Here is a 22,849-nt window from a genome sequence, read left to right as displayed (position 1 = left end):
TGCGGTGTAACATTTCGCTATTATTTTATGTGCAGTGGGGGTGCGTAAAGGAGTTTAAAGCTGCATGTATTAGGGTCAAGGTCGATGGTGACCCAGCAATAATCAGAATGTTATGTAACACTGATAAACCGCTCAGCTGGTCAGCATCACACCGTGGCTCTACTTCCTCGTTCAGTTGCTCCCACCTGAGAGATAATTTCGCCATTAGATATACGGACGTATTTTAAAATGTCTCTTATTATGTTCATCAGCTTCTGTGAATTACTTTACGTGAGAGGAATTGCCTATGTATTAAACCCCAAGTATGCAGTGATTTTTGTAACATTGAAAAAATTAGTGAAAAGGTGAGAAAACTTTTTTTAGAAAAATAAAAACCATCACTCGACATCGTCCGTGAGAGCACTTTTAAATTTTTGGCGGGACTCGCTCAGTTTCCTACAGGCGGCCCGAGAAGTAGGGTGTGTGTAGCTGCGCACGGGACATTTAAACTTTATTTCATATTACCGTTGTATGGTAATTGCTGAAATTATCGGTGAAGTGGTGTTCAGTGGTACGGCCAGATATGTTTGAAAACGTTTCGAGTGACCTGAATAGTGTTTTTTTACCGTAATAGTGCCGGATGAACTTTCGGAGATACACTTGTTTAAAGATTATTATGTTTTTCACGTGCCAGATAAATATCACACAAGTTGTGACTATGAACGGCAACGCGTAATTAAGATCTAAGCCCTTTATGTTACTGGGATCGTTTAGATTTCTCGCCAATCCGGTAAATTCGGTTAACCAAAGATGACCAATAGAATGGTATCGCCCAAATGATATGAATAAACAATCCCTGCCCACACATGTATGTATTGTGTAGAGAATGCATGCATCCGCATGTTGAACATCGTATTGATTTCCAATATGATGCAAAAGTTGTAATCTAACTTCGTATGGAAAATTTTCAACTGGAGAAACTGCAAGTGTTGTCATAATTTAACGTTAACACACCACATCAGAGCGATAGTCATCGAAGATGAATGAGAAAGTATGATTAAGGTTTTCAATGTTTAGGCTTCATGACTGCTTGTATACGACCAGCTTCCATGTCTGTCGTCTTATAATGCCTCAAGAACTCATGGCCTATTTGCCCACTAGACTTTCCTTTTGATTGCAGTATAGTTGCAATGTCATTAACTTTATATATATATATATATATATATATATATATATATATATATATATATATATATATATATAGTGCGTGTGTGTATGAAGGGGAACTACCTGTAAGTTAAATTTAAGAGGCTCAGTCTCAAAATGAAATAAAAATCGAGAGAAATGACTGATGTGTCAGATGCTCTTTCCCCCCTTACACTGTATTCACTATTGATAAAAGACAGAGTACCGGAAAAATACATTTAAAGATGAATAGATTTACGTTGGTTGCTCCGTGGCGACTGGGTTGTACCCTCCAATCGTCTTTACATATTTTGCAGATATCAGAAATTTATGTATGATAATAGAAGAGGGTTTTCGGGATAGATATTTTTCTTTTCCTCCAGGGGTTCAAGAACGCACAGTCGGTTCTCAGTGAATCCCCCGAATCCTTCACATGGTATTCTATTTATTCAATCATCTACTTTTGTTATTCTATAAAGCAATTGAAATTCTAGTGTCCTCAACGAATACCCGTTTCATCCTCAGTATTTTGATCAGGTGAGCGCAAGAGGCCGCAGTAAATGACTGAACTATTGTGAGACTAGTAAGATCAGGGCCTAGACGTGCCCAACACGACGCGAGGTGTGAACCAAGGAAAAACTTCCACCTGAGAAAGCTTTTAGAGTTCGCCAGAGAGTGTGTACGTGCATGTTTGCCAGCCCGTGAGAGATGGAGAGTGCGTCCTACCTGGGCGAGGACGGTGCCACCATGGATGCTACGGACCTACCCATGATCGAGGTAAGGTTTGCATGTAACTAGGGTTTATTCCTGGGTCCAGTTTGCCCTTGCGCTAGATTCTGGCCCATTTATTCATCGCGTGGGATAAAAGAGGCCCAGCTTGCCCGGTTAAAGGTGAAGGAAGGTAACGCGTCCGTCGCTGTGGGCGCTTTGAAACATCTGAGGGCACCTTGGGAAATTTTTTTTTTTTTTGGTGGGGATATAAAAGGTCGTTAAACGAAATAAACGAAATCTTCACGTTAGTGCATTTTTAATGCTTTATGCCTGAAATAAGATAAACGAATTGTAATTGGTGTTGGTAAGTTGTTAGCCCGTTGTTAAAAAGATGTATATAATTTTCGTATTTTTGTATCCCATATTATTATGCGTTCTTTACTTTCTTCAGTTGTGCATTGAATTTGGCTTTGAACGGTGAGGGCAAAAGTAGGCTGTTAGGGGATGTAATATTATTTCACTGGGGTAGTGTTTCTAGAAACGCTTTTGGTAAATATTTTTTGCCCTTGCCTATTATCGGTCCCCCATCTGCCCAGTGCGTGAGGTAAACAAGTGACATTATGTGGGTGAGTGACGTCACGGGGTTATTGATGACGTAAGAGCAAGGTGGGAGGATTTTAGTATTATTTTTTTACTCGAGCAGTCTCTCTCTCTCTCTCTCTCTCTCTCTCTCTCTCTCTCTCTATCTCTATCTCTATCTATCTATCTATCTATCTATCTCGTCCTTTTCACCTTTCCCCGTGCATCCTCTGTTTCCTCTCTCCCTCTAGCAGAATTACTGCCATCTGTTAGGGGAGATTCTGCTGAGGGATAAGATCGTGGAATATGAGATGGGGGATAAGTGAGGGAGGAGAGTGGTTGTGTAGGCAAGGGTGAGGAGTAAGTGTGGAAATGGAGGTGCACAGACGAACGGTAAAATGAGGAATGAAAGGGTGATGTGTGGGGGATAGAGAGAGAGAGAGAGAGAGAGAGAGAGAGAGAGAGAGAGAGAGAGAGAGAGAGAGAGAGAGAAGGAACGGGTTGTGTGTGTGTGTGTGAGAGCAGCATGAAGTTCAGTGACCGAACCCAGGCAAGTGTTCTTCAGTGGGTGCTCATCGGCGTTTTAATGATCATAAACTGGGTTACGTGTGGGAGAGATGTGGCTTTAGGCTCTCCCAAGATGAATATTATGAGTAGCATATTAAAGAGTCCGTTAATTGCGAGTGTTTGCGGCCGGTCCTGTAGGCTGAGACCGCTCAACCGGCTGCTGGTCGGTTTATTCGACCGGTTCACAGTTACTCCGTAAGTTGCCCCAGGACTACCGGTTGGTGCTCTTCCTTGTTAGAGTGCAGGTAGGATTCTGAACCTTGCGAATCTGGAATAATTGGGTTGGAATCCCCAAGGAACCGGTAAATGTATCTGTATGGATATTTTTGACAAGATGTCTGTCGTGGACAGTATCTTAAAATGATTCCTCTATGTTTACAGTCATCCCGCAAATATTCGCTCACTTATAACAGTAGTTAGCAGTGCAGCGGGGGAGAGATGTGACCTAATTTAATCATGGAAATTCTTGGAAAGTATGTTTTTTTTTGTTTTTGTTTTTCAAACTAAACTCAAGAATTGTTCCTAGTTGTCAACGACAGGTATTAGTGATTTGATAGGATATCCACGCTAAAACCTGATGATACCATAGATGCAGTTTAGAGAAAACGGTAAAACATCTGTGGCCTGAAAGATTCAACTGGTTAAGTAAGACAAACGTTCCCGACCCACCCAACCAGTGAACTTCAAAAGCTCGGTGGAGAGATAGATATGTGCTGTGTAACCGACCAGCAAGGTTATATGGAAGGGACGCAGGTTTGCGGCCTGAAACAAACCGGACGGATCTCTGGAGGAACAGCAGTGCAGCTTGATCTCAAGACTGAGCTTTTGTGCAGGTTTAGAAGACCAGTCTCCAGGGCTAATGTGATGTATCTAGAAAGTGCCCTCTAGATGAGTCAGACATTGAAGAGTACGTATATTTTTCTGCTGGCCACTGCGTCGTCGGACAGCCTGACTTGATCTCCAAGGGAGTAAGCACTCTGACCTCGGACAACTGTGGAGGTAGTTGAATAGACATGATGTTGAGGTGAGGATTGCCAAAGTTGTCCCGTTAGGCCAACGTACTCGCAGCCATAAAATGATGGAATTCTGACACGGAATTGTTACCTGTGGCCGTTGGGGTAAGCAACCCTGTTACCAAATATTTAACCGGTCGTATGGTGCTTGTACGTTGGAACACCGACCGGCCGCCGGTCGTGTATCCAGATGGGATGGCTTGGCCGACCCGTTGGTACACTCAAAAACAGAGAGAGAGAGAGAGAGAGAGAGAGAGAGAGAGAGAGAGAGAGAGAGAGAGAGAGAGGTAAACGGGTGGCATGAGACACGGAGATAAACGAGGGACGTGAGGAATTTTAAAACAGATCTGGGGAAAAACGTGAACAGGACAAAGGCAGTGAAAAATGCAGGGAGGGAATGTTATAAAAAACACGGGGAAAAAATGTATATACCGAGGGGCGAGAGAGGTCAGGGAAGGGAAAATAAAGCAATAGTAGGGTAAGAGGGGAGAGACAAAGGTATGGCAGAGAGAGAGAGAGAGAGAGAGAGAGAGAGAGAGAGAGAGAGAGGAATAGCACTGCAAAATAACATTTAGAACCTGCTGGAGGAGGATTTTGTTTTGTATCATGGAGAGAGGAAGAGCCTGGGGAGAGTAGGCCAGTTGGGGTGAGCGAACCTGGGTCGGGGAGGGAAGGAGTTAGATGTGTCTAAGGCAGGTCTGGGGGTGACCCGAGTGTATTAAGCCATGGATTGTATTGATTAGGTCTAGGGGAATGTAAGGGCGGTAGACATGGGTAGGGAGTGAGACGTGTCTAGAGTGTGCAGGCCAGGGAAGGTTGTAGGTATGCGTACGGTGGGGGTAAGGGGAGTGAGGCGCGTGTAGGGAGACGGTGTACCGAGGGAATCACGTGTGTGTATAGTGTATGCCCACGGGGCCGTGTGGACGTTTGTGAGTTTGGATGAAATAGACGGATGCAGAGTATGAGGATAATGAGACTAGTTGTGGACACTTCAGTTCTGGGGCCGAATGTGTGCACAGGCCGAGTTCTATCGTCCCTGTATGTGTAACAGGTCGGATATTAGGGATCCAAGTATCTACAGGGCGAGTATTAGGAGCCCTGCTTGCCAACAGGGCGAGTATGAGTTGAGGCGTGTGGATGCACAGGGCGAGTGTGAGTTGAGGCGTGTGGATGCACAGGGCGAGTGTGAGTTGAGGCGTGTGGATGCACAGGGCGAGTGTGACGTCCGCCTTGTGAAGCCTGTTTATATGGTGTGTCTGTGTGTGTGTGTGTGTCTCTGTGTAGGCCCAGGAGTAGAGTGGATGGCCTGATGGGCCTAGTCGCTGTTGGACTTGAGAACACAAGTGGTTGTGGTGAGTGTGTGATGACTGGCTCACAAGTGGTAGTGGTGAGTGTGTGATGACTGGCTCACAAGTGGTATTGGTGAGTGTGTGATGACTGGCTCACAAGTGGTAGTGGTGAGTGTGAGTGATGACTGGCTCACAAGTGGTAGTGGTGAGTGTGTGATGACTGGCTCACAAGTGGTAGTGGTGAGTGTGTGATGACTGGCTCACAAGTGGTAGTGGTGAGTGAGTGTGTGATGACTGGCTCACAAGTGGTAGTGGTGAGTGAGTGTGTGATGACTGGCTCACAAGTGGTAGTGGTGAGTGAGTGATGACTGGCTCACAAGTGGTAGTGGTGAGTGTGTGATGACTGGCTCACAAGTGGTATTGGTGAGTGTGTGATGACTGGCTCACAAGTGGTAGTGGTGAGTGTGTGTGATGACTGGCTCACAAGTGGTAGTGGTGAGTGTGTGATGACTGGCTCACAAGTGGTAGTGGTGAGTGAGTGATGACTGGCTCACAAGTGGTAGTGGTGAGTGAGTGATGACTGGCTCACAAGTGGTAGTGGTGAGTGTGTGATGACTGGCTCACAAGCGGTAGTGGTGAGTGTGTGATGACTGGCTCACAAGTGGTAGTGGTGAGTGTGTGATGACTGGCTCACAAGCGGTAGTGGTGAGTGTGTGATGACTGGCTCACAAGTGGTAGTGGTGAGTGTGTGTGATGACTGGCTCACAAGTGGTAGTGGTGAGTGAGTGTGTGATGACTGGCTCACAAGTGGTAGTGGTGAGTGAGTGTGATGACTGGCTCACAAGTGGTAGTGGTGAGTGAGTGTGTGATGACTGGCTCACAAGTGGTAGTGGTGAGTGAGTGTGTGATGACTGGCTCACAAGTGGTAGTGGTGAGTGAGTGTGTGATGACTGGCTCACAAGTGGTAGTGGTGAGTGAGTGTGTGATGACTGGCTCACAAGTGGTAGTGGTGAGTGAGTGTGTGATGACTGGCTCACAAGTGGTAGTGGTGAGTGTGTGATGACTGGCTCACAAGTGGTAGTGGTGAGTGTGTGTGATGACTGGCTCACAAGTGGTAGTGGTGAGTGAGTGTGTGATGACTGGCTCACAAGTGGTAGTGGTGAGTGAGTGTGTGATGACTGGCTCACAGATGATAAGTGTGTGGGGCGCCGGCCGGGTGGTGGCGGCTCTCAGGCTCATTACGAAGGGTAAGGCAGGTGCCTGTGGCCAGGGGAAGGGTGGGAGGTGGATGGGTGGGGGGTTCGTGCAGGTGCTTGTGGGTGGCGGTTGGCAGGTGGTAGTGGGGGAGGATGGGTGATAGTGGTAGTGTTTGTGCTTGCGAGTGATGGTGTTGGTGGGGGTTAGTGACGGTGTTGGTGATCGTTGTTGGTGTGGTGTGGGAGGGGTTGATGGTGTCGGTTGGTTAGCATGACGACTGTGTATAAAGGTCTACTACAGGGTCAGGGTGAAGGGTGGTTCAGGACGAGGGTTGATGGTGGTGTAGGGTGATTTGCCTCGTGATGAAGGGTGAGGCTTAATGACGTGGGAGTCTGTGTGTTGGGGGGGAAGGGATGTGTTGGGGTAAGGGCAGGTGGTGGGGCTGGGGTGAGGGTTGGTAGTGGTGGGGGGAATTGTGATGGTGAAAGAGTGAGGGTTGCTGTTAGAGGTGGTGGTTGGGGGGAGGGTTGATTGTGGTGGGGTGTGAGGATTGAGAGTGGCGGGAGGGAGGGAGGGAGAGAGGGGATGGTCTACTTGGTAAGGGTGAAGGGATGCGGGCAGCGCGGCCAGCGGTCAGGAGAGTGGTGGAGGAGTAACTGCTGGGGAGTGGGCTGATGGGACGAGGTGCAGCAGGTGCTGAGAGGGGAGGGGAGATTATTTTTTTTTTTTCTATATCCTGGCCTGGTTAGTAGTTTGGGGGGGTTGGGTAGTGCTAGGGGGTGATTGGGGAGGGAGCAATTTGATGTAGGAGGGATATTTGGAGGGGGTGGATGATGGTGGCAGGACGGTGGATTTATGGTGGTTGGTAGAGAGATGAAGGGGGATGGGACGTGTGTGATAGAGGGGGTTGTGGTACGGCGGGAGGAAGGGATAATAGGTCTGGGACGGACAGTGCACTCTGAAGGAAGAGGGGGGGAGGGTGATGGTGGAAAGGAAAAGGTAGTGTGGTGATGGATGTCAGGAAGGAAGGGTATCCATTTGATAGAAGGGACGGTAGTGGGATGATTGAAGGAGATGAAGATAGATGTTGGAAAGGGACTGAAGACGTGTGTTTGAGAGTTAGGGGTAGTGATGGGTTGTAGGAGAGGGGGTGAGGGTTATGCGAGTCATGGAGCTACGGGGTAAATGGGTGACGGAGGATGTAGGGAGACCTGGAGAGTGATGGAGGAGAGGGAAGGGGACTTGAATGAAAGTTAGAGGGATAGTAGAGTGATGAGGAACGAGGAGGGGGCATGTGTGATGGAGTTAGGCGGTACTTGGTAAGGTTATGGAGGACGGAGAGAGGCGAGTTGGATGATGGGGGAGGCGAACGCGGTTAATGGATGTAGGGGTTACTAGGGTGATGGAGGCTCGGGGGTAGTAGAATGATGGAGGACGGAGAGAGGCTAGTAGTGTGGGGACCCCTAGGTAAGAGGGATGGCTAGGCTGTTACCCTCTGCCCCGCGGCATCTGGGGGCAGAATGGAAGGTGACAAAGCCTACATAGTACTCTGGGAATGTGGGCTGGGTTGGGCCGTACCAGGGGACGGCAGGTTGGGTTAGGCCGTGCCTCGGGAAGGAGGGTTGGGTCAGGCCGTACTCGGGAAAGTTGTGCCGATGGCGTTAGGTGGGGAGGGGGTTGGGCTGTAGAGGTTCTTTATTATTATAGGTCTTGCTCTGGTTCAGTTCGCCGGCCGTGGTCTTCGCTGGTGCCCCATCATCGGCAGATAAGGATGGATGGAACACCTTTCAGAAGAACGGAGGAGATGTTTTTCATTTACATTTCTGCCAGTTTACCTGCTTACGCACGACCCCCTGAGCACTGTCTGTATTTAACCCTTTGACCTGACCCTGAAGGGCAAGTTAAAGGCCTAGCCGTTGTACATTGGCAAGGATCGTACCGTCGTCCTCAAGGGTCGGACTATTGTGGTTAAGAATCGCGCCGTCGTCCTCAAGGGGTTTTAAGTCTGTATTTTGCTGGAATATTTGTTGCAGTGATGGGGGGGGGGGGTTTCCATTGAACTAGCATGTCTCCCTCCATTACTCTCCCTTTTCATCACTCCTCCCTCCCCTGTCTCATCTCTCCCCTCGGAGGGTTGGCAGAGGAAGCTACAGTGAAGCAATAACGGACGGGGCTCCAGGCAATCCCCCGGAGCCCGCTGGGCAGGCAGCCAGTCTGGCCTCGAACTTAGGTTATCAGATAACCCGAAAGAAAATTCACTAGCCCATATTTGGCTTAAACGCATCAGAATTGCCGAACAAACCCATTATTACTTTTCCCGTATGTACATTAGTTTATTGATTAAGCAAACTACTTTTTTGATCGCTAGCTTTAGGAATTTAATTTGGATATTTGTGATTACACGTTGCAGAGTTAACACATTTGTTAGAGGATATAAGTGAATAGCAAGAAATTGAACTGATATCATGAGAAAGGGCAGAAGTCGGGACAAAAGTAGACGCAATTCAAGACATTTAAAAGACAAAAATCTGAATAACGAGATATTACAAGACACTATAGACTTTTGACAAGTTTTTGACTCATGAGTAGTTCGTTGGTTGTGTAAACATTGATGATGGGGACTATTTGTTGAACTGTGTCCCAAGTTTGACCAAAGCCTGGCAATTTAAGGCATCTCCAGTCAAATAATGTCATCTGTAAAGTGTGACACTGTGGACCCAACAGTGTTGCTAATTCACAGTCTGATCTTTTGGACTGACTTAACTGTTATCAGCAGTTTGACAATTGGGAGTAACGGATTGTAACTTCATGATTGAGAGTGCTTCGTTCATTTGTAACCACAGCTTGGCACTTTGGACTTAACGATTGATTTTATCCTGTATGATTGATCGTATGTGATTCCCCCACCGCCATAGCGTACACTTTGCAGTACATAACACTGATACCAAATTTAACCACAATCAGCTTTACCATTTGTCAAACATCCTCTCATACTATCTTTGTTTTCTTGCGTGTACCTTCAGTTTGATCATTTGTTGATTTCACTGTCGTAAAGAGTTTGACACCCCACTTTGTCATGTTTCCGTGATGGTGTCTTAAAATGTGCCAACGTGAATTAACTTTGTAAGCAAACATGGGGCTTGCGCATACCTCGCATACTAAGATCTCGTATATTGCTGAGTATCCCCGGGAAGTGGCCAGATCATGATGGTAGTAACACTGGAATTTAAGGGAAAAAAAAAAAGTTCTAGCGCTGAGAACTTGTTTACAAAACAGAGATTTAAGAAAATAAGGCAGCCGTCGGGGGTCCTCGCCCAAATAAACCACCCACTGCGACCTTTTACCAGACACTGGCGGGGGTTGGGGGGAACATGTTAACTTTGACCCTTAAAACGTAGAGGGGAAAAGGTGAGAATGAGATTGAAAGGACTGTGTGTAGGTGGATGGGTTAGGGGATTTGGTAGAAAGGAAGAAAGGAAGTAAAAGAGCTAGGGCAGGTGGGGAAAGGAACGTGGATGGGGGAAGAGCGACTCTCGCCTCTGTGTCTGCTGTGAGCGAAAGCTGGTGGCATGAAGGATTTTGGATCAGGGTAACACCAACAATGACTGGCTGATTCAGGAAGAGAGAGAGAGAGAGAGAGAGAGAGAGAGAGAGAGAGAGAGAGAGAGAGAGAGACTTAGGTCTGTGTCTCGGGTAGGGTGGGACCTGAGAAGACCGGCAGCAGCAGAATCAACGAAGGGCTTTAAATCTTGTAAGTCGGATTACGATTTGGGGGGAGGGGGTTGAGCGTAGAGCCAAGCCTAGTCTTAAGGAATACTGACTGTGGTAAGGCCAGTTTGGGGCCGGAGACTGGTTGTGGTGATGGTATGGTAGGGTCAGAAATTTATCATCGTCAATGACAGGCTTTGGTAGGGTAAGGGCTGTCCCCCACCCCCCACAAGAAGCCTTTGTTGAGGCAAGGGAAGCCTAGTGCGTGGAGAACGGTAGGGTGGTAGTCATGTAGGATCCCCTTGCAACCTTTCGATCAATAAATTTCCCCTTGGAAGCCCCTCTAGTGTTTCCTGTCGCCGTTGCCACCTAGAGTATATTTCATCTAAAATGTTTCCCAGCGAAAAATCATCGTGACATTTCCCAGGCATCGGCGCATGTAAGTTTCGCGAAAATCCCTCACTCTCCTGTAAGAGCATTGATGAAGAGCCATCTGCTACTTTTGAGTTACATTTTTGAGCATTTCTCGTCCTGACAATCGCCTGTTTTGCAGTCGATAATGCCATTTTTCTTGGCGATCATGTGTCCTGTATCGCAGACGTAACGTTGCGTTTGCTTCGTATATGTTATTCGCCAATCTTTGCTGGTTAGAAAATGGATACACTGCATATGTTCCGTTTTACCGCGTAAAACCCCCCTACCTTTATGCAGGCCCTGTGTAACGACTGAACCTCATGTGGGAGCGTTTAAAAAACCATGGGGTTTTGAAATATGAAAACCAGTGGCAAAGGGTATAGAGGGGATGGCCTGTAGGCAGCCAGCCTAGTCTCGACCATCCCGACCCCTGAGCTTGGCGACATCTGGCAGTTCGTTTCACGTTGTATATAGCGATACCTGGAAACCTCAGTTCCCCGCCGGGTTTCAGGTGTTCGAACGCATAAAAAATGTAAAATGAATCAAAGCGAGTGCTAGGTGGATCGTACAGTAGTATTTCATCTATCACAGTATGTGTATTTTTTTTTTTTCTCCTGTTGAAAGTGGATTTCACACTGGACTGCGAGTGAACAATGAGTTCATGATGTCTTAAAGTTCTCAGCTAAAAGATATCAAGAGGAGGATTTTTACTATTAGGTACACTTGGTGTTTCCCGTAACTTTGTGATATCACAGTCTTATAGTATATGAATTTTTGGTATTCCTGGGTGTACCAGTTTGGCAGGAGGCCATGAAATATTTGTGAGCAAGTTTGGATGATAACTGCTGGCAATAAATGTTTCGAGAACAAAGAAATATATATATATATATATATATATATATATATATATATATATATATATATATATATATATATATATATATATATATATATATATATATATATATATATATATATATATATATGTGTGTGTGTGTGTGTGTGTGTGTGTGTGTGTGTGTGTGTGTGAGGCATAATTGTGACTAGCTATTCTATTTTAACATTTCTTTCCAAGAACATAATTGCTGTTTGTTATCACTGCGTATTGTATTGTGCCCGTTTAATCGTGTGCTTTCTTATGACCGAGTAATTTTGGCAGATAACCACTACGTATTGAGTTGTGGTATGTTTTATTGTTTTCGGTTAACTGGGGTAAACTTCAGTGATGTAATTCAGGAAGCAGTCAGCAAACAGAAATTCGAAAACACGTGCAATAAATAACTGTTAAAATACTTATTCTCTGAACTTCCGAACTCGCAACTTAATATTGATGGCAAACTGCAACCTTCTTAAGATTTATGATATAGTATTTTGTCTATTTTAACGGAAGACCAATAAAGAAAAAAGCAGTTCGTTTAGTGTGCTTACATGAAGTAGATGTTAATGGTACATAAATCTCTGATTAGATCTTAAGTGTCTACTTGGATCACGAAAGTACTATATTTGGAGATGCGATACTGACAAGGAGGTTAGCACCGATGAGGGAGAGAGAGAAAAAAAGAAGAAAGTGGCTTGCCTGTAATTTGATTCAACTAGGATCACGCTGATATTAGTCAACAAGACCCCCGCGCGTCATGTCTGATCAATTAACTCACACACACATAAGTAAGACGGGTAGGGAATTTGACATTGAATGATCGTGATATGTTTTGTAAATATGCCCATTTCACAGACACTTGTCGGACCCTTAGGGGGGGATGGTGTGTGTGGCTCCATTTCCTGTGCAGGAACACCAGTGCGGTGTAGATCAGAGAAAAGTTGCTACGATGGTGATAAAGTTGGCGCCGCGGGAAGACCCAACCATCAAGATAGAAAAGTCGGTTGAATCTCGTCGACGGACAAAAAGATGGCGCCTGAGGTAGAGGAGGTCCACCGGATTCAGAGAACTGAAACTTAAAACACAGTTATCATGTGTTCACTGATGGCCTGAGACTGAAACTAGAACATCTTATGGGTTCACTGATGGCCTGAGACTGAAACTAGAACATCTTATGGGTTCACTGATTGCGAGAGACTTGAAACTTAGACGTCAGTTATCATGCCTTCATTGATGGCTGCAAAACAGATGTGTGTGTGTGTGTGTGTTCGAATGAAATGCGGTACATGGCGTGATATTAACTGATAAGATCCGGGATTTAAGATAGTCTTGAGCAAGGTTTATCACTCCAGTCAGGGATCGTGGATAGTGAACTGGTGAACGAACTTAGTCGACCGCCAAAGATGTGGTTCAATGAATCATATGAAGCTACGGTTCATTCACTCTAGAGAAAAATGAAGCTGTCTTAACGCGGAGTTCGTTCCTCTCCATGAATTAACGCGGGGTCAGTTGCTGTGCTTCACTTAACACGGAGTCCATTGCTCTCCTGGGTAATATTGAAGCTGTGGTTCATTCTGCTTAGGGAAGAATGAAGCTGCTGTCCATTCAGTTTTGGAAAGAATAAAGATGCGGGTCATTCAGTATGGGGAAGACTGAAGCTGTGGTTCATTCAGTTTAGGAAAGAATGAAGATGCGGTTCATTCAGTATGGGGAAGACTGAAGCTGTGGTTTATTCAGTTTAGGAAAGAATGAAGATGCGGTTCATTCAGTATGGGGAAGACTGAAGCTATGGTTCATTCAGTTTAGGAAAGAATGAAGATGCGGTTCATTCTATTAGGGAAAGAATGAAGCTGCGATTCATTCAGTTTGGGGAAGAAAGCTTAAAGCTTAACTCCTTGAGAATAAGGGTTCGACCCTTGAGTACTAGGGATGGGTAACATTTATGGTTATGCTGTGCCGGCTAAGTCCTCCTTGAAGCACGACGGCATTAATCTCAAGGGTCACATTTGAGGCCGGGCACTCAGAGATTCTGCACCGTCATGGTCAAAGGGATTTGACCTGTACCAGCGCCAATATTAAATGTTACCAGACCTTATCTAGTGATCACGAGTGCTGGCAGCAGCCACCCCCAGCAAAAGTTGAAAGGATATTTATTTTGAATGTTTTGAATCGTCGGAAATTAAGCTCTGCTCCCTCTCCAGTTTGATACAGATGGTGTTATGCGTGATGCAGCGAACTGTTCCTCCTCCCTGACTCTCGTACGGTGCTTTGTGTTTTTTGCCGGGAAAACAGCCTAACTTATTATATTTTCCAGTCTATCGCGGGGTCAGTTGCTGTGTATATAAAGTATATGTCTCCTGTAATATAACTGTGGTTATTCTCTTAGGGATAGAATGATAGTGCTTATTATTTTTAAAGAATAAGTGCGGTCATTCAGTATGGGAAGATGAAGCGTGTTCTCAGCTAGGAAAAATAAAGAAGCATTAGTAGGGAAGCTGAAGCTGTGTCATCATGTTAGAAGATAACGTGCGGTTATTCATATAAACGAGCTTTTCAGTTTGAAGAACGAAGTTGTATCATTACAGTAGGAAGACTGAAGCGTCATTCGTTAGGAACAAATGAAATCCGTTCATCTATTTAGGAAATGACGCGATTCACTTCAGTTTGGGGAACAACTAAAACTTTAACTCCTTAAACTCAAGGGTTCGACCTCTCTGTGTACCTCGGATCGGTAACATTATGTCTATGCTGTGCGGCTAAGTCCTCCTTGCACGCGCATTCATCCAAGGGTCAACATTTAGCAGCCTCAGATTCTGCTTGAACAACTCCTGATATGATCACCCGGTAAAGTAATGCCTATATGCGGGACGAGATGGAGGGAAACGTAGGCCAAAATTCTATGCATTTAATAACGAACGCTGTGATGATAAGACAGTTTTGTGATATATATATATAAAGCCTCATCCCCGCTCTCATTAGGGTATGCATGAATTCATTATCGCCGGTAATTTATTTTCTAAGTCATTATATTATTGTAAATTTCCAACCCGAGAATTGCCTTATTAGATGCAGTTTCCTCTTGCATTGTCGTGACAGGAGCTCAGTAGGGCTGTATGGTATATATATATATATATATATATATATATATATATATATATATATATATATATATATATATAATTAGTAGGACTTGGGTGCCTAGTTCCACAGCGTCAGTCAGACATCAAGGCAGTGTGGCTAAACTGCCATTTTCATCTTGTTTATTATAGTCTGTTCGTCTGCTTTTAGACGTATGTATAGACTCGTTTGTATTGTAAGGTTTTTGTCTGTGGAAAGCACGCACTATTGAACTTAGCGAACCAGTCACACTATTTTGGTTTGCGTTTGGGTGGCAGTGCGTGTGGGAGAGAAAGATAAACGTCTGGGAAATAAGGATTTTGTTTTGATAGAGCGTATCTGTGTGTGTCGGGAAACGTCATTTTGAAAATACGCTTACGTTATTCATTTTTTTTGTTTGGTGTATTGTTAATGGTTTAATGTTTTGACTATCGGGTAACGTTTGTTTGTTAGTATTGTGTGTGTGTATATATATATATATTTTTTTTTTTTTTTTTTTTTTTTTTTTTTTTTACTATTCGCCATTTCCCGCGATAGCGAGGTAGCGTTAAGAACAGAGGACTGGGCCTTTGAGGGAATACCCTCACCTGGCCCCCTTCTCTGTTCCTTCTTTTGGAAAATTAAAATAAAAAAAAAGAGGGGAGGATTTCCAGCCCCCCGCTCCCTTCCCTTTTAGTCGCCTTCTACGACACGCAGGGAATACGTGGGAAGTATTCTTTCTCCCCTATCCCCAGGGATAATATATATATATATATATATATATATATATATATATATATATATATATATATATATATATATTTGTGTGTGTGTTTTGTCCTGTGCGATTGTTAGTGATGATATGCACTTTTATTAAAGAATATATTTATTTATTTATCATGCTTATCGCTGTTTTTCGCGTCAGCGAGGTAGCGCAAGGGAACAGTCAGAGAATGGCCCAACCCCACACACACAGAGAGAGAGAGAGAGAGAGAGAAAGAGAGAGAGAGAGAGGTGTATATTAGTTACTGATGACATTGTAAGATATATGATTTCATAACTTCAGAGAGTTTGCTTATTATGTTCATCTTAGCTTTACTCTATTGTTTGTGATGATGTTCCATTTTCTTTGGATTTTTTCCTAGCGGTTATTCATGTATTTTACTGATTCTTTTGTAAGAGTTTTAATATTGTATATCTGCGTCTGTTTATGAACGTTGCGTTTCCATTATGCATTTTATTGTTGCCTTGCATATGCGCTTGTCGTGTTGCATGAGCGTCTGTTTTGATGTTTTTGACATGTTTTGCTGATACCGACATGTTTATTAGGGTTCTCTTTATATACTTTTTAAGTGATGGATGTTTGTTTGATTGAGCTTTTACTTGATTTGTTGCTGATCTCTCACTGGTTGTGCCTGCAGGGGATGATGTTGTTCTTCTGTTGTCCTTTCAGACGCATTGCTACCTCGTAACTTACCAGTTTCTCTTCGTGTCAAAGAGAAAGCGTGTCTATACGCCTTGAGTACGTTTGTACATCAACTGACTTATATTTCTCTCCTGTCTCTCCCCTGATGATGTGATTATTACACAAAAGTGCACTTGGGAACTTATCGTGTTTCATTTCCCCCGTGGACTCATGGGAATGTATATATATGATGAGCCTCTTCGAGAGAGTTGGTGATCGCTTGTTGATGGCCAGCCATTGGTCAGTCATTGACACCCACATTGTCCCTCGGAGCAAGGAGGTCAGGTCGTCATCATGGCCAAGGATCGTACCGGCGTCGTGCTTCGTATGAGTTGATTTCAGTCGTGAAGCTTTTCGTCAAACGCGCTGGACATGTAGCCAGATTGTTGTTGTTGTTGTTGTTGTTGTTATTATTATTATTATTATTATTATTATTATTATTATTATTATTATCATGATTTCTTGACTGAGTTCGTGGGTAAGGGAAAGTGTGACTAGAACTTTTTTTTTTTTCTCATATTCCAAATTTGCTATCAAGACTGCTGTTAACAGGAGGGTAACGGAAGTCCTGGATTATAAAGAAAACAGTTCATCCCAGCAGGATTACACGTAGCCATATAGATGTATGGAAATACACGGGCAAAAATTGTAGAGCTCCGTGGATTTTAAGCTATGTCGAGAGTTCAGGTGTGTTGAATTAATAATAATAATAATAATAATAATAATAATAATAATGATAATAATAATAATAATGATAAAATGATAATAATGATGATAATAATGATAATGGTAATAATATTATCATTATTGTTATTACTGTTATTATTATTATTATTATTATTATTATAGTTACTACATTGTGAGATATTTTTTTTTCAATCCAGACACTGCCCATGAGTTGGCATGTGCCACTTGATGATATTTGAGTACGTGGCAGTATGAGATATATATGTCGCACACTGCCACAACCTTAAGTAAAGTCTCATTACCTTGTTTCACTGTATACGTAGCTTGGATACGTATCACTCACCTCCCCAAGGCCGAGGATAACGTGAGCTTGTGTAGTTATCTTATAACTGTTATCCAAGGTCTATCATGGACATTCTCTCTCTGGTACATAGATTAGGCGTGGAAGTGTATTGAAAGCAGATTGCTTCTTAGTACTTACAACCCGCTCGTGTTAACCTCATCATGAGTTGCAGCGGTACGACCTTCGGGGTCTGATGGCGGGCCCTTTGACCTACCCTTAAGGGACAGGTCAAAGGTCACGCCATCATAGCCTCATGTTTCATCGTTTAATTTGCCGGCGTTTCTGGACTTTTAGTCGCGTGAAAATTAAAGTGGAGGGAAGTAATGATATACACCTTGCCTACAGCCTCTACATATATTATGTGTAGTATATATTCCTTACTCAGAATATATATATATATATATATATATATATATATATATATATATATATATATATATATATATATATATATATATATATATGTATATATATATATATATATATATATATATATATATATATATATATATATATATATATATATATATATATTGTGTGTGTGTGTGTGTGTGTGTGATGGATATAGCATATTTTATTAGATAGTCCAGTCATGGACCTCGTATTACTGTAAATTCACTGAATATGTGATCATATAGAGAATTAGCCCTCACCCAGTGGTACAAAATGTGGATGTCAGAGAGGGCAGCAGATCCCACCGACCCGACCCCCCTCTCTACAGCAGGAGTGCCCTGGTCGAACCCCAATTTGCCTATATGATTTGCAGAATAAATATGCAATGCCTCCCCCCTCCTCCCCTAAATGATTTGTCACAATACGGGCTTTTGCCTTTATTGTTCTGTGCACCGCTGGCGGGCGGCCCTCCTGCAGGCAGGGGTCCGTACGCCTCCTTACTGGAAGGCTCGAGTCTCCATAGCGATGGTTAGGGGATTTTGAGGTGTATGGGTGTGGGTGGTATGTCACGGTCCTGCCCCGACCAGCAGTGGATGTGTGTCCTCCCCCCTGGTGAACGGCAGGAAACAGGATCATTCTGGTATCCGGCCTGTCCACCCCTTTTTCATATACATATGCAGTACATTGTAGGCCGGGAGGGGATTGTCGATGTGGGAATGCTGGGGGGTGTGTGTGTGTATGTGGGGGTGCTGCTGTGGGAGAGGGGGGATTGTGTATGTGGGAGTGATAGGGGTATATGCGTATGTGGGAGTGCTGGGGGGCTTGTGTATGTGGAGGTGTTAGGGGTGTAGGGGGGGTTGTGTATGTGAGGGTTCTGGGAGGGGCGGGGGGTTGTGTATGTGGAAGCGTTTGGGGTGTGTGGGAGGCTTGTGTATGTGGTAGTGTTCGGGTGATATGCGTATGTGGGAGTGCTGGGGTTATATGTGTATGTGGGAGTGCAGAGAGGCATGTGTATGTGGGTACGGTGCGGTGTTATGAATGTGTGTGTGTGTGTGTGTGTGTGTGTGTGTGTTGGAGTGCAAGGGTATACGTATGTAGTGCTGGGTGTACGTGTTCATGAGGGAACAGTGGGTGTGACGTTGGTGGATGTGTGTGGTAGGTAGGTGTCATGTGTATGTAGGCGAGTGTGTGTGGGTGAAGGTACATAAACACGTGTGCCGTTGTCGCGTTATGTAGTGTGTGGTGTATGTTTGGCATGTGTGTATGTCGGGCGGTGGAAGGGAAAGCGTGCTGATGATCCTCTCTCACCTTTATCCGTGTTCATACCTTTGTTCTCTCTCTCTCTCTCTCTCTCTCTCTCTCTCTCTCTCTCTCTCTCTCTCTCTCTCTCTCTCTCTCTCTCTCTCGTCGTTTTCCCCCTCTCTCCCTACCGATCGCAGCGGCCCCAGTTTCATATCGGCTATCGGAACCTTTCACTTTTCAATAGCTTTGTTATATTAGTTTGAATTCAATATTGGTTCTCTTACATACATGGGAAAATATTTTAGCTCGCCACGTTGCAAACGTGTTATTCCCTCCACTAGCGCTGTAGTGTGGCCATGTGCCACCCATATCCCTTCTCTCCATTCCCCTTTCCTGTTCCCATCCCGCCATGTTCCTCACTGACCGTGTGTGTGTGTGTGTGTGTGTGTGTGTGTGTGTGTGTGTGTGTGTGTGTGTGTTTGTGATTACTGTTTGGAATTAATATTTGTGTAATTTGGGATTTTTTTTTTTTTTTTCTTTTTACTCGTGTTGCCTCCGGTCTTGACGTTGTCTGTACCCCCGTGTGTACACACATACACACACACACACACACACACACGCACACACACACACACACACACACAGTAGCAAATTACCTCTATATCGACCGGTCCCGAGGGGAGGATGAACATTTGGGTTGGATGTGGGCCGATTACCGCGCCCAGGATTGGAACCCATGCGGGCCCGACCGCTAAACCATCATACCAAAGAGGTGTCTCTCTCTCTCTCTCTCTCTCTCTCTCTCTCTCTCTCTCTCTCTCTCTCTCTCTCTCTCTCTCTCTCTCTCTCTCTCGTAATACTGTATCTATTAGCTGTTTGTTTACCTCATTATGTGCGTGTTATGCGTGTGTTTCTGTGTTTGCCTCTTTGTGTGTGTGTGTGTGTGTGTGTGTGTGTGTGTGTGTGTGTGTGTGTATGTATGTGTGTTGGCTTTGGCCATTTTTCGGTGTGACGTTTAAAGGCGTCTTTTATCTTCTGTTTCATTTTTTTTTTCTTATCATTAGAGACAAAAGGAGTGTTGTCGAGTGTGTGTCTTGTGTTGGTGAGGTAGTGTCTGGATCTCCCGTAGCCAGTCGTATATGGTCACATGTGGTGTGACACATCTGTTGCTCATTTGTTTATACGATTTATCTAACTCATTCTATATCGTTCGTTTTCTCACCGAATCAGTTAGTTGAAGTGTTTCTATCACTGGGTGATTACCCTTGTTCTTACTGCCTGTTTGTGTTTGCTGATGGCATGCGTAATTACGAGCCTACGTTGGCTCAGCGCGTAGTGACGTCTCATTGGTCGTGAGGCTTTTGGCGCCTTCCAGCGAGTCCACGGGCACTGAGCCTACCCCCCTTCCCCCCCTTTTATCCCAGTGACCTCCAGGAGCCTCCACACACCATCGCTCACCACCCCTCCTCCTCTTTCTCTTCCATCTCCTCCTCCTACACCCTCCTGGGTGTTCTGCACTTAGTGGTGTGAACCCGAGCCGCCAGGAGGAACGTCTGAGGGAGTACAAGTGGCCACGTGCCCATAGCGCCGTCACTGCTGGCCACCACGGCGGAGCGGACGGTCAATAAAGCCGCTGCCCCTCGAGTCACGCCCAAGAAGAACCGTGTACCCAGACGGAGACGCGAGTTCTACAGCGTTTATCCCGTGATGCCCCTGTAGATATTGAGTACTCTCAGTGTTGCTCCGGAGATGCTGTGTACTGGAGGGGAATATTGCCTCCCCCCGACCTCATGTATACGATCAACATCTATTGTTGGTGTGACGCTGGTCGGGCGAGGCTAGGAGCGACAGTAGCGTCACAAAGACATAAACCGTAGTCCTGCAAGATACCAGCGGCGCCAGCCTCCCTCCTTCCCTCCCTCTCTCCCGCCAGACCTGGCTCCCTCTGTTCCTTCCTCTCGCTCCAGATTTCGCTTCCCTTCCCTTTGGGTTGTGTAGTTTCTCCAGCCTCCATGGAATCCCTATCGTCCGATTCTTCGCTTATCTCTGGGTTTCATTACAGGGTATCGAACCTCCTCTGACTCTTCCTTCTTTCCCTTTCTTTTTTTTTTTTTACGTAATTCCAGTTTCTTCCAATCTCCCTCGGCTCTCCCTTTTCCTTCTTTGCTTCTGTTTCTGCTTCCTTTTCCCACTTTCTTTCAAGTCGCCTCAGAGTTCTCTTTCATTCTCTGATGGTTTCTTGAACCTGTCTGAACCATTTTGCCGACGATTCGAGGTTGCTCGTGTGTATTCGTCGGTTTACAGCACCTCCTCCTCCTCCTCCTCCTCCTCCTCCTCCTCAGCAACAACCTGCTGAAATTTAGTGGAATGGAAAGTAGAAAGAAGGCCGTCAGGGCGGGTGGGGTGGGGTGGGGTGCGGGTTCCAGAGGTCCAGGGTTCGACATTGATTTTTAGCACGAGAGTTGTCAAGAACCACCTCTCTCCTGTCACTTGCTTCCTATATATTTATAAGGCGATGTTATGGAAAGATGTCTTGTAGTCAGACTTATTTTTAACAGCCTTTTTCTAATGTTGAAAATTAGTCAGACTTTTTTTAACAGCCTTTTTTTAATGTTAAAAATTAGTCAGACTTTTTTAACAGCCTTTTTTCTAATGTTAAAAATTAGTCAGACTTTTTTTAACAGCCTTTTTCTAATGTTAAAAATTAGTCAGACTTTTTTAACAGCCTTTTTTCTAATGTTGAAAATTAGTCAGACTTTTTTAACAGCCTTTTTTCTAATGTTAAAAATTAGTCAGACTTTTTTTAACAGCCTTTTTTCTAATGTTAAAAATTAGTCAGACTTTTTTTTAACAGCCTTTTTCTAATGTTAAAAATCAGGAGTTTGAAACAAACATTGTCCACAGGAAGACCTAAGTAGATTTTTTTTTTTAGTTTTTGATTTTTTGATTTTTGATTTATGTATGGATTAGATTTTTTTTTTTGTTATGAAATACTTAGCAATATGTAAGGCTTGATTTTGACGTCTAGCAGGCTTTGTATGTACCTCCGCTGGCCGCATTCAGCCACCATATGAAATGTTTCATCTGCACCTGTTGAATGGAAATCTTGTTTTTTTTTTTCTGCTTGCCAAAGCTTTATCGACACCCCCCCTTTTTTCTTAAGTATTACTTATCTCCTGTTTTGAGTTATTGACTTTTATTGTGTCTTTTTCATTTGCACCATCATCAAATATTTATGTGTTCTTGAATTCATGTTCTTCGTCTTGTTCCTCCTTGCAGCTTTTTCAGTTCTAAGTTCCTTTGTTAATGAACATTTTTTTTTCTTATGCTTTTTTGTTTCTCTCGACTGGCCTTTGTTATTGTCTTTCTTTCAGTTTCTTGTGTGTGTGTGTGTGTGTGTGTGTGTGTGTGTGTGTATGAGCGTGTGTTTCCTTTTTCATGTCATTTCTTTATGGCTCCTTCTTTCTCAAGTCTTTCCCTTCTTGCTTCCTTCATTGAAATTTTCATCTTTCCTTTTTTCCCGTTCTTTCCCGTGTGTGTGTCTCTCTTGTTATCAGTTACATCACAACATAGTCTTTTACCGTCTTCCTTGTTGTCGTGTGTGTGTGTGTGTGTGTGTGTGTGTGTCTGTGGCTGACACATTTTCCCGGGTTTCCGAGCGTTAGTTTTTAACTTGCTTGTCCCCCGTTATCGGGTGTTCCCCCCCTGGCGTCGTCTGTTATCAGTTATGACCCCGGTGTGGCCCTCGCTGTGTTTCACCTCCGGCAATCACCCAGCTCGTAGTGGCGGGCTTATCGAGGTGCTACATTACGCCTTATCAGCGAGGCACACTCCTACAAGGTCGGCTCCTTATCTGGCGCCGATATCTCCCTCACTCCCTCGCTCCCTCCTTCCCTCTCTCGTCTCTCTCTCACCTGTTCCTGCTTGATATGCCCTCGTCCTGTGCCGGTGTTGGCTCATTCATAATTACCGTCTCTCCCTCTCCTTTTGTTTTCGTCCCGTGTGTTTTTCCCGCTAGTTCCCCAATTAGTTAACCCTCACGCGCTAATTGCTTATCTACGCTCATTTGTGATTATTATGCTTCTTTTTTCTTTGATTATCAAT

General features: G+C 44.4%; 1 protein-coding gene across 6 annotated transcripts in view; it reads left to right on the top strand.

Moving 5' to 3' along the window:
- The first annotated feature begins 428 nt into the window (after positions 1-428).
- The window catches only part of LOC139747298 (uncharacterized), a 221,744-nt gene continuing 199,323 nt past the window's right edge, over positions 429-22,849 (top strand). For 2 of the 6 annotated variants that reach the window (XM_071659428.1, XM_071659422.1), the window contains exons 1-2: positions 443-550; positions 1,690-1,941. In XM_071659428.1, the coding sequence (XP_071515529.1) occupies positions 1,873-1,941 (69 nt within the window). In that variant the 5' untranslated portion in view covers positions 443-550; positions 1,690-1,872. Of the gene's footprint in view, positions 551-1,689; positions 1,942-22,849 lie in introns of all 6 variants that reach the window. The other 4 variants (XM_071659438.1, XM_071659424.1, XM_071659425.1 and 1 more) reach the window with 4 other exon arrangements.

The sequence above is a fragment of the Panulirus ornatus genome, chromosome 68 (assembly GCF_036320965.1).
Source record: "Panulirus ornatus isolate Po-2019 chromosome 68, ASM3632096v1, whole genome shotgun sequence".
Lineage (NCBI taxonomy): Eukaryota > Metazoa > Arthropoda > Malacostraca > Decapoda > Palinuridae > Panulirus > Panulirus ornatus.
This window is presented reverse-complemented; position numbering and strand designations above follow the sequence as displayed.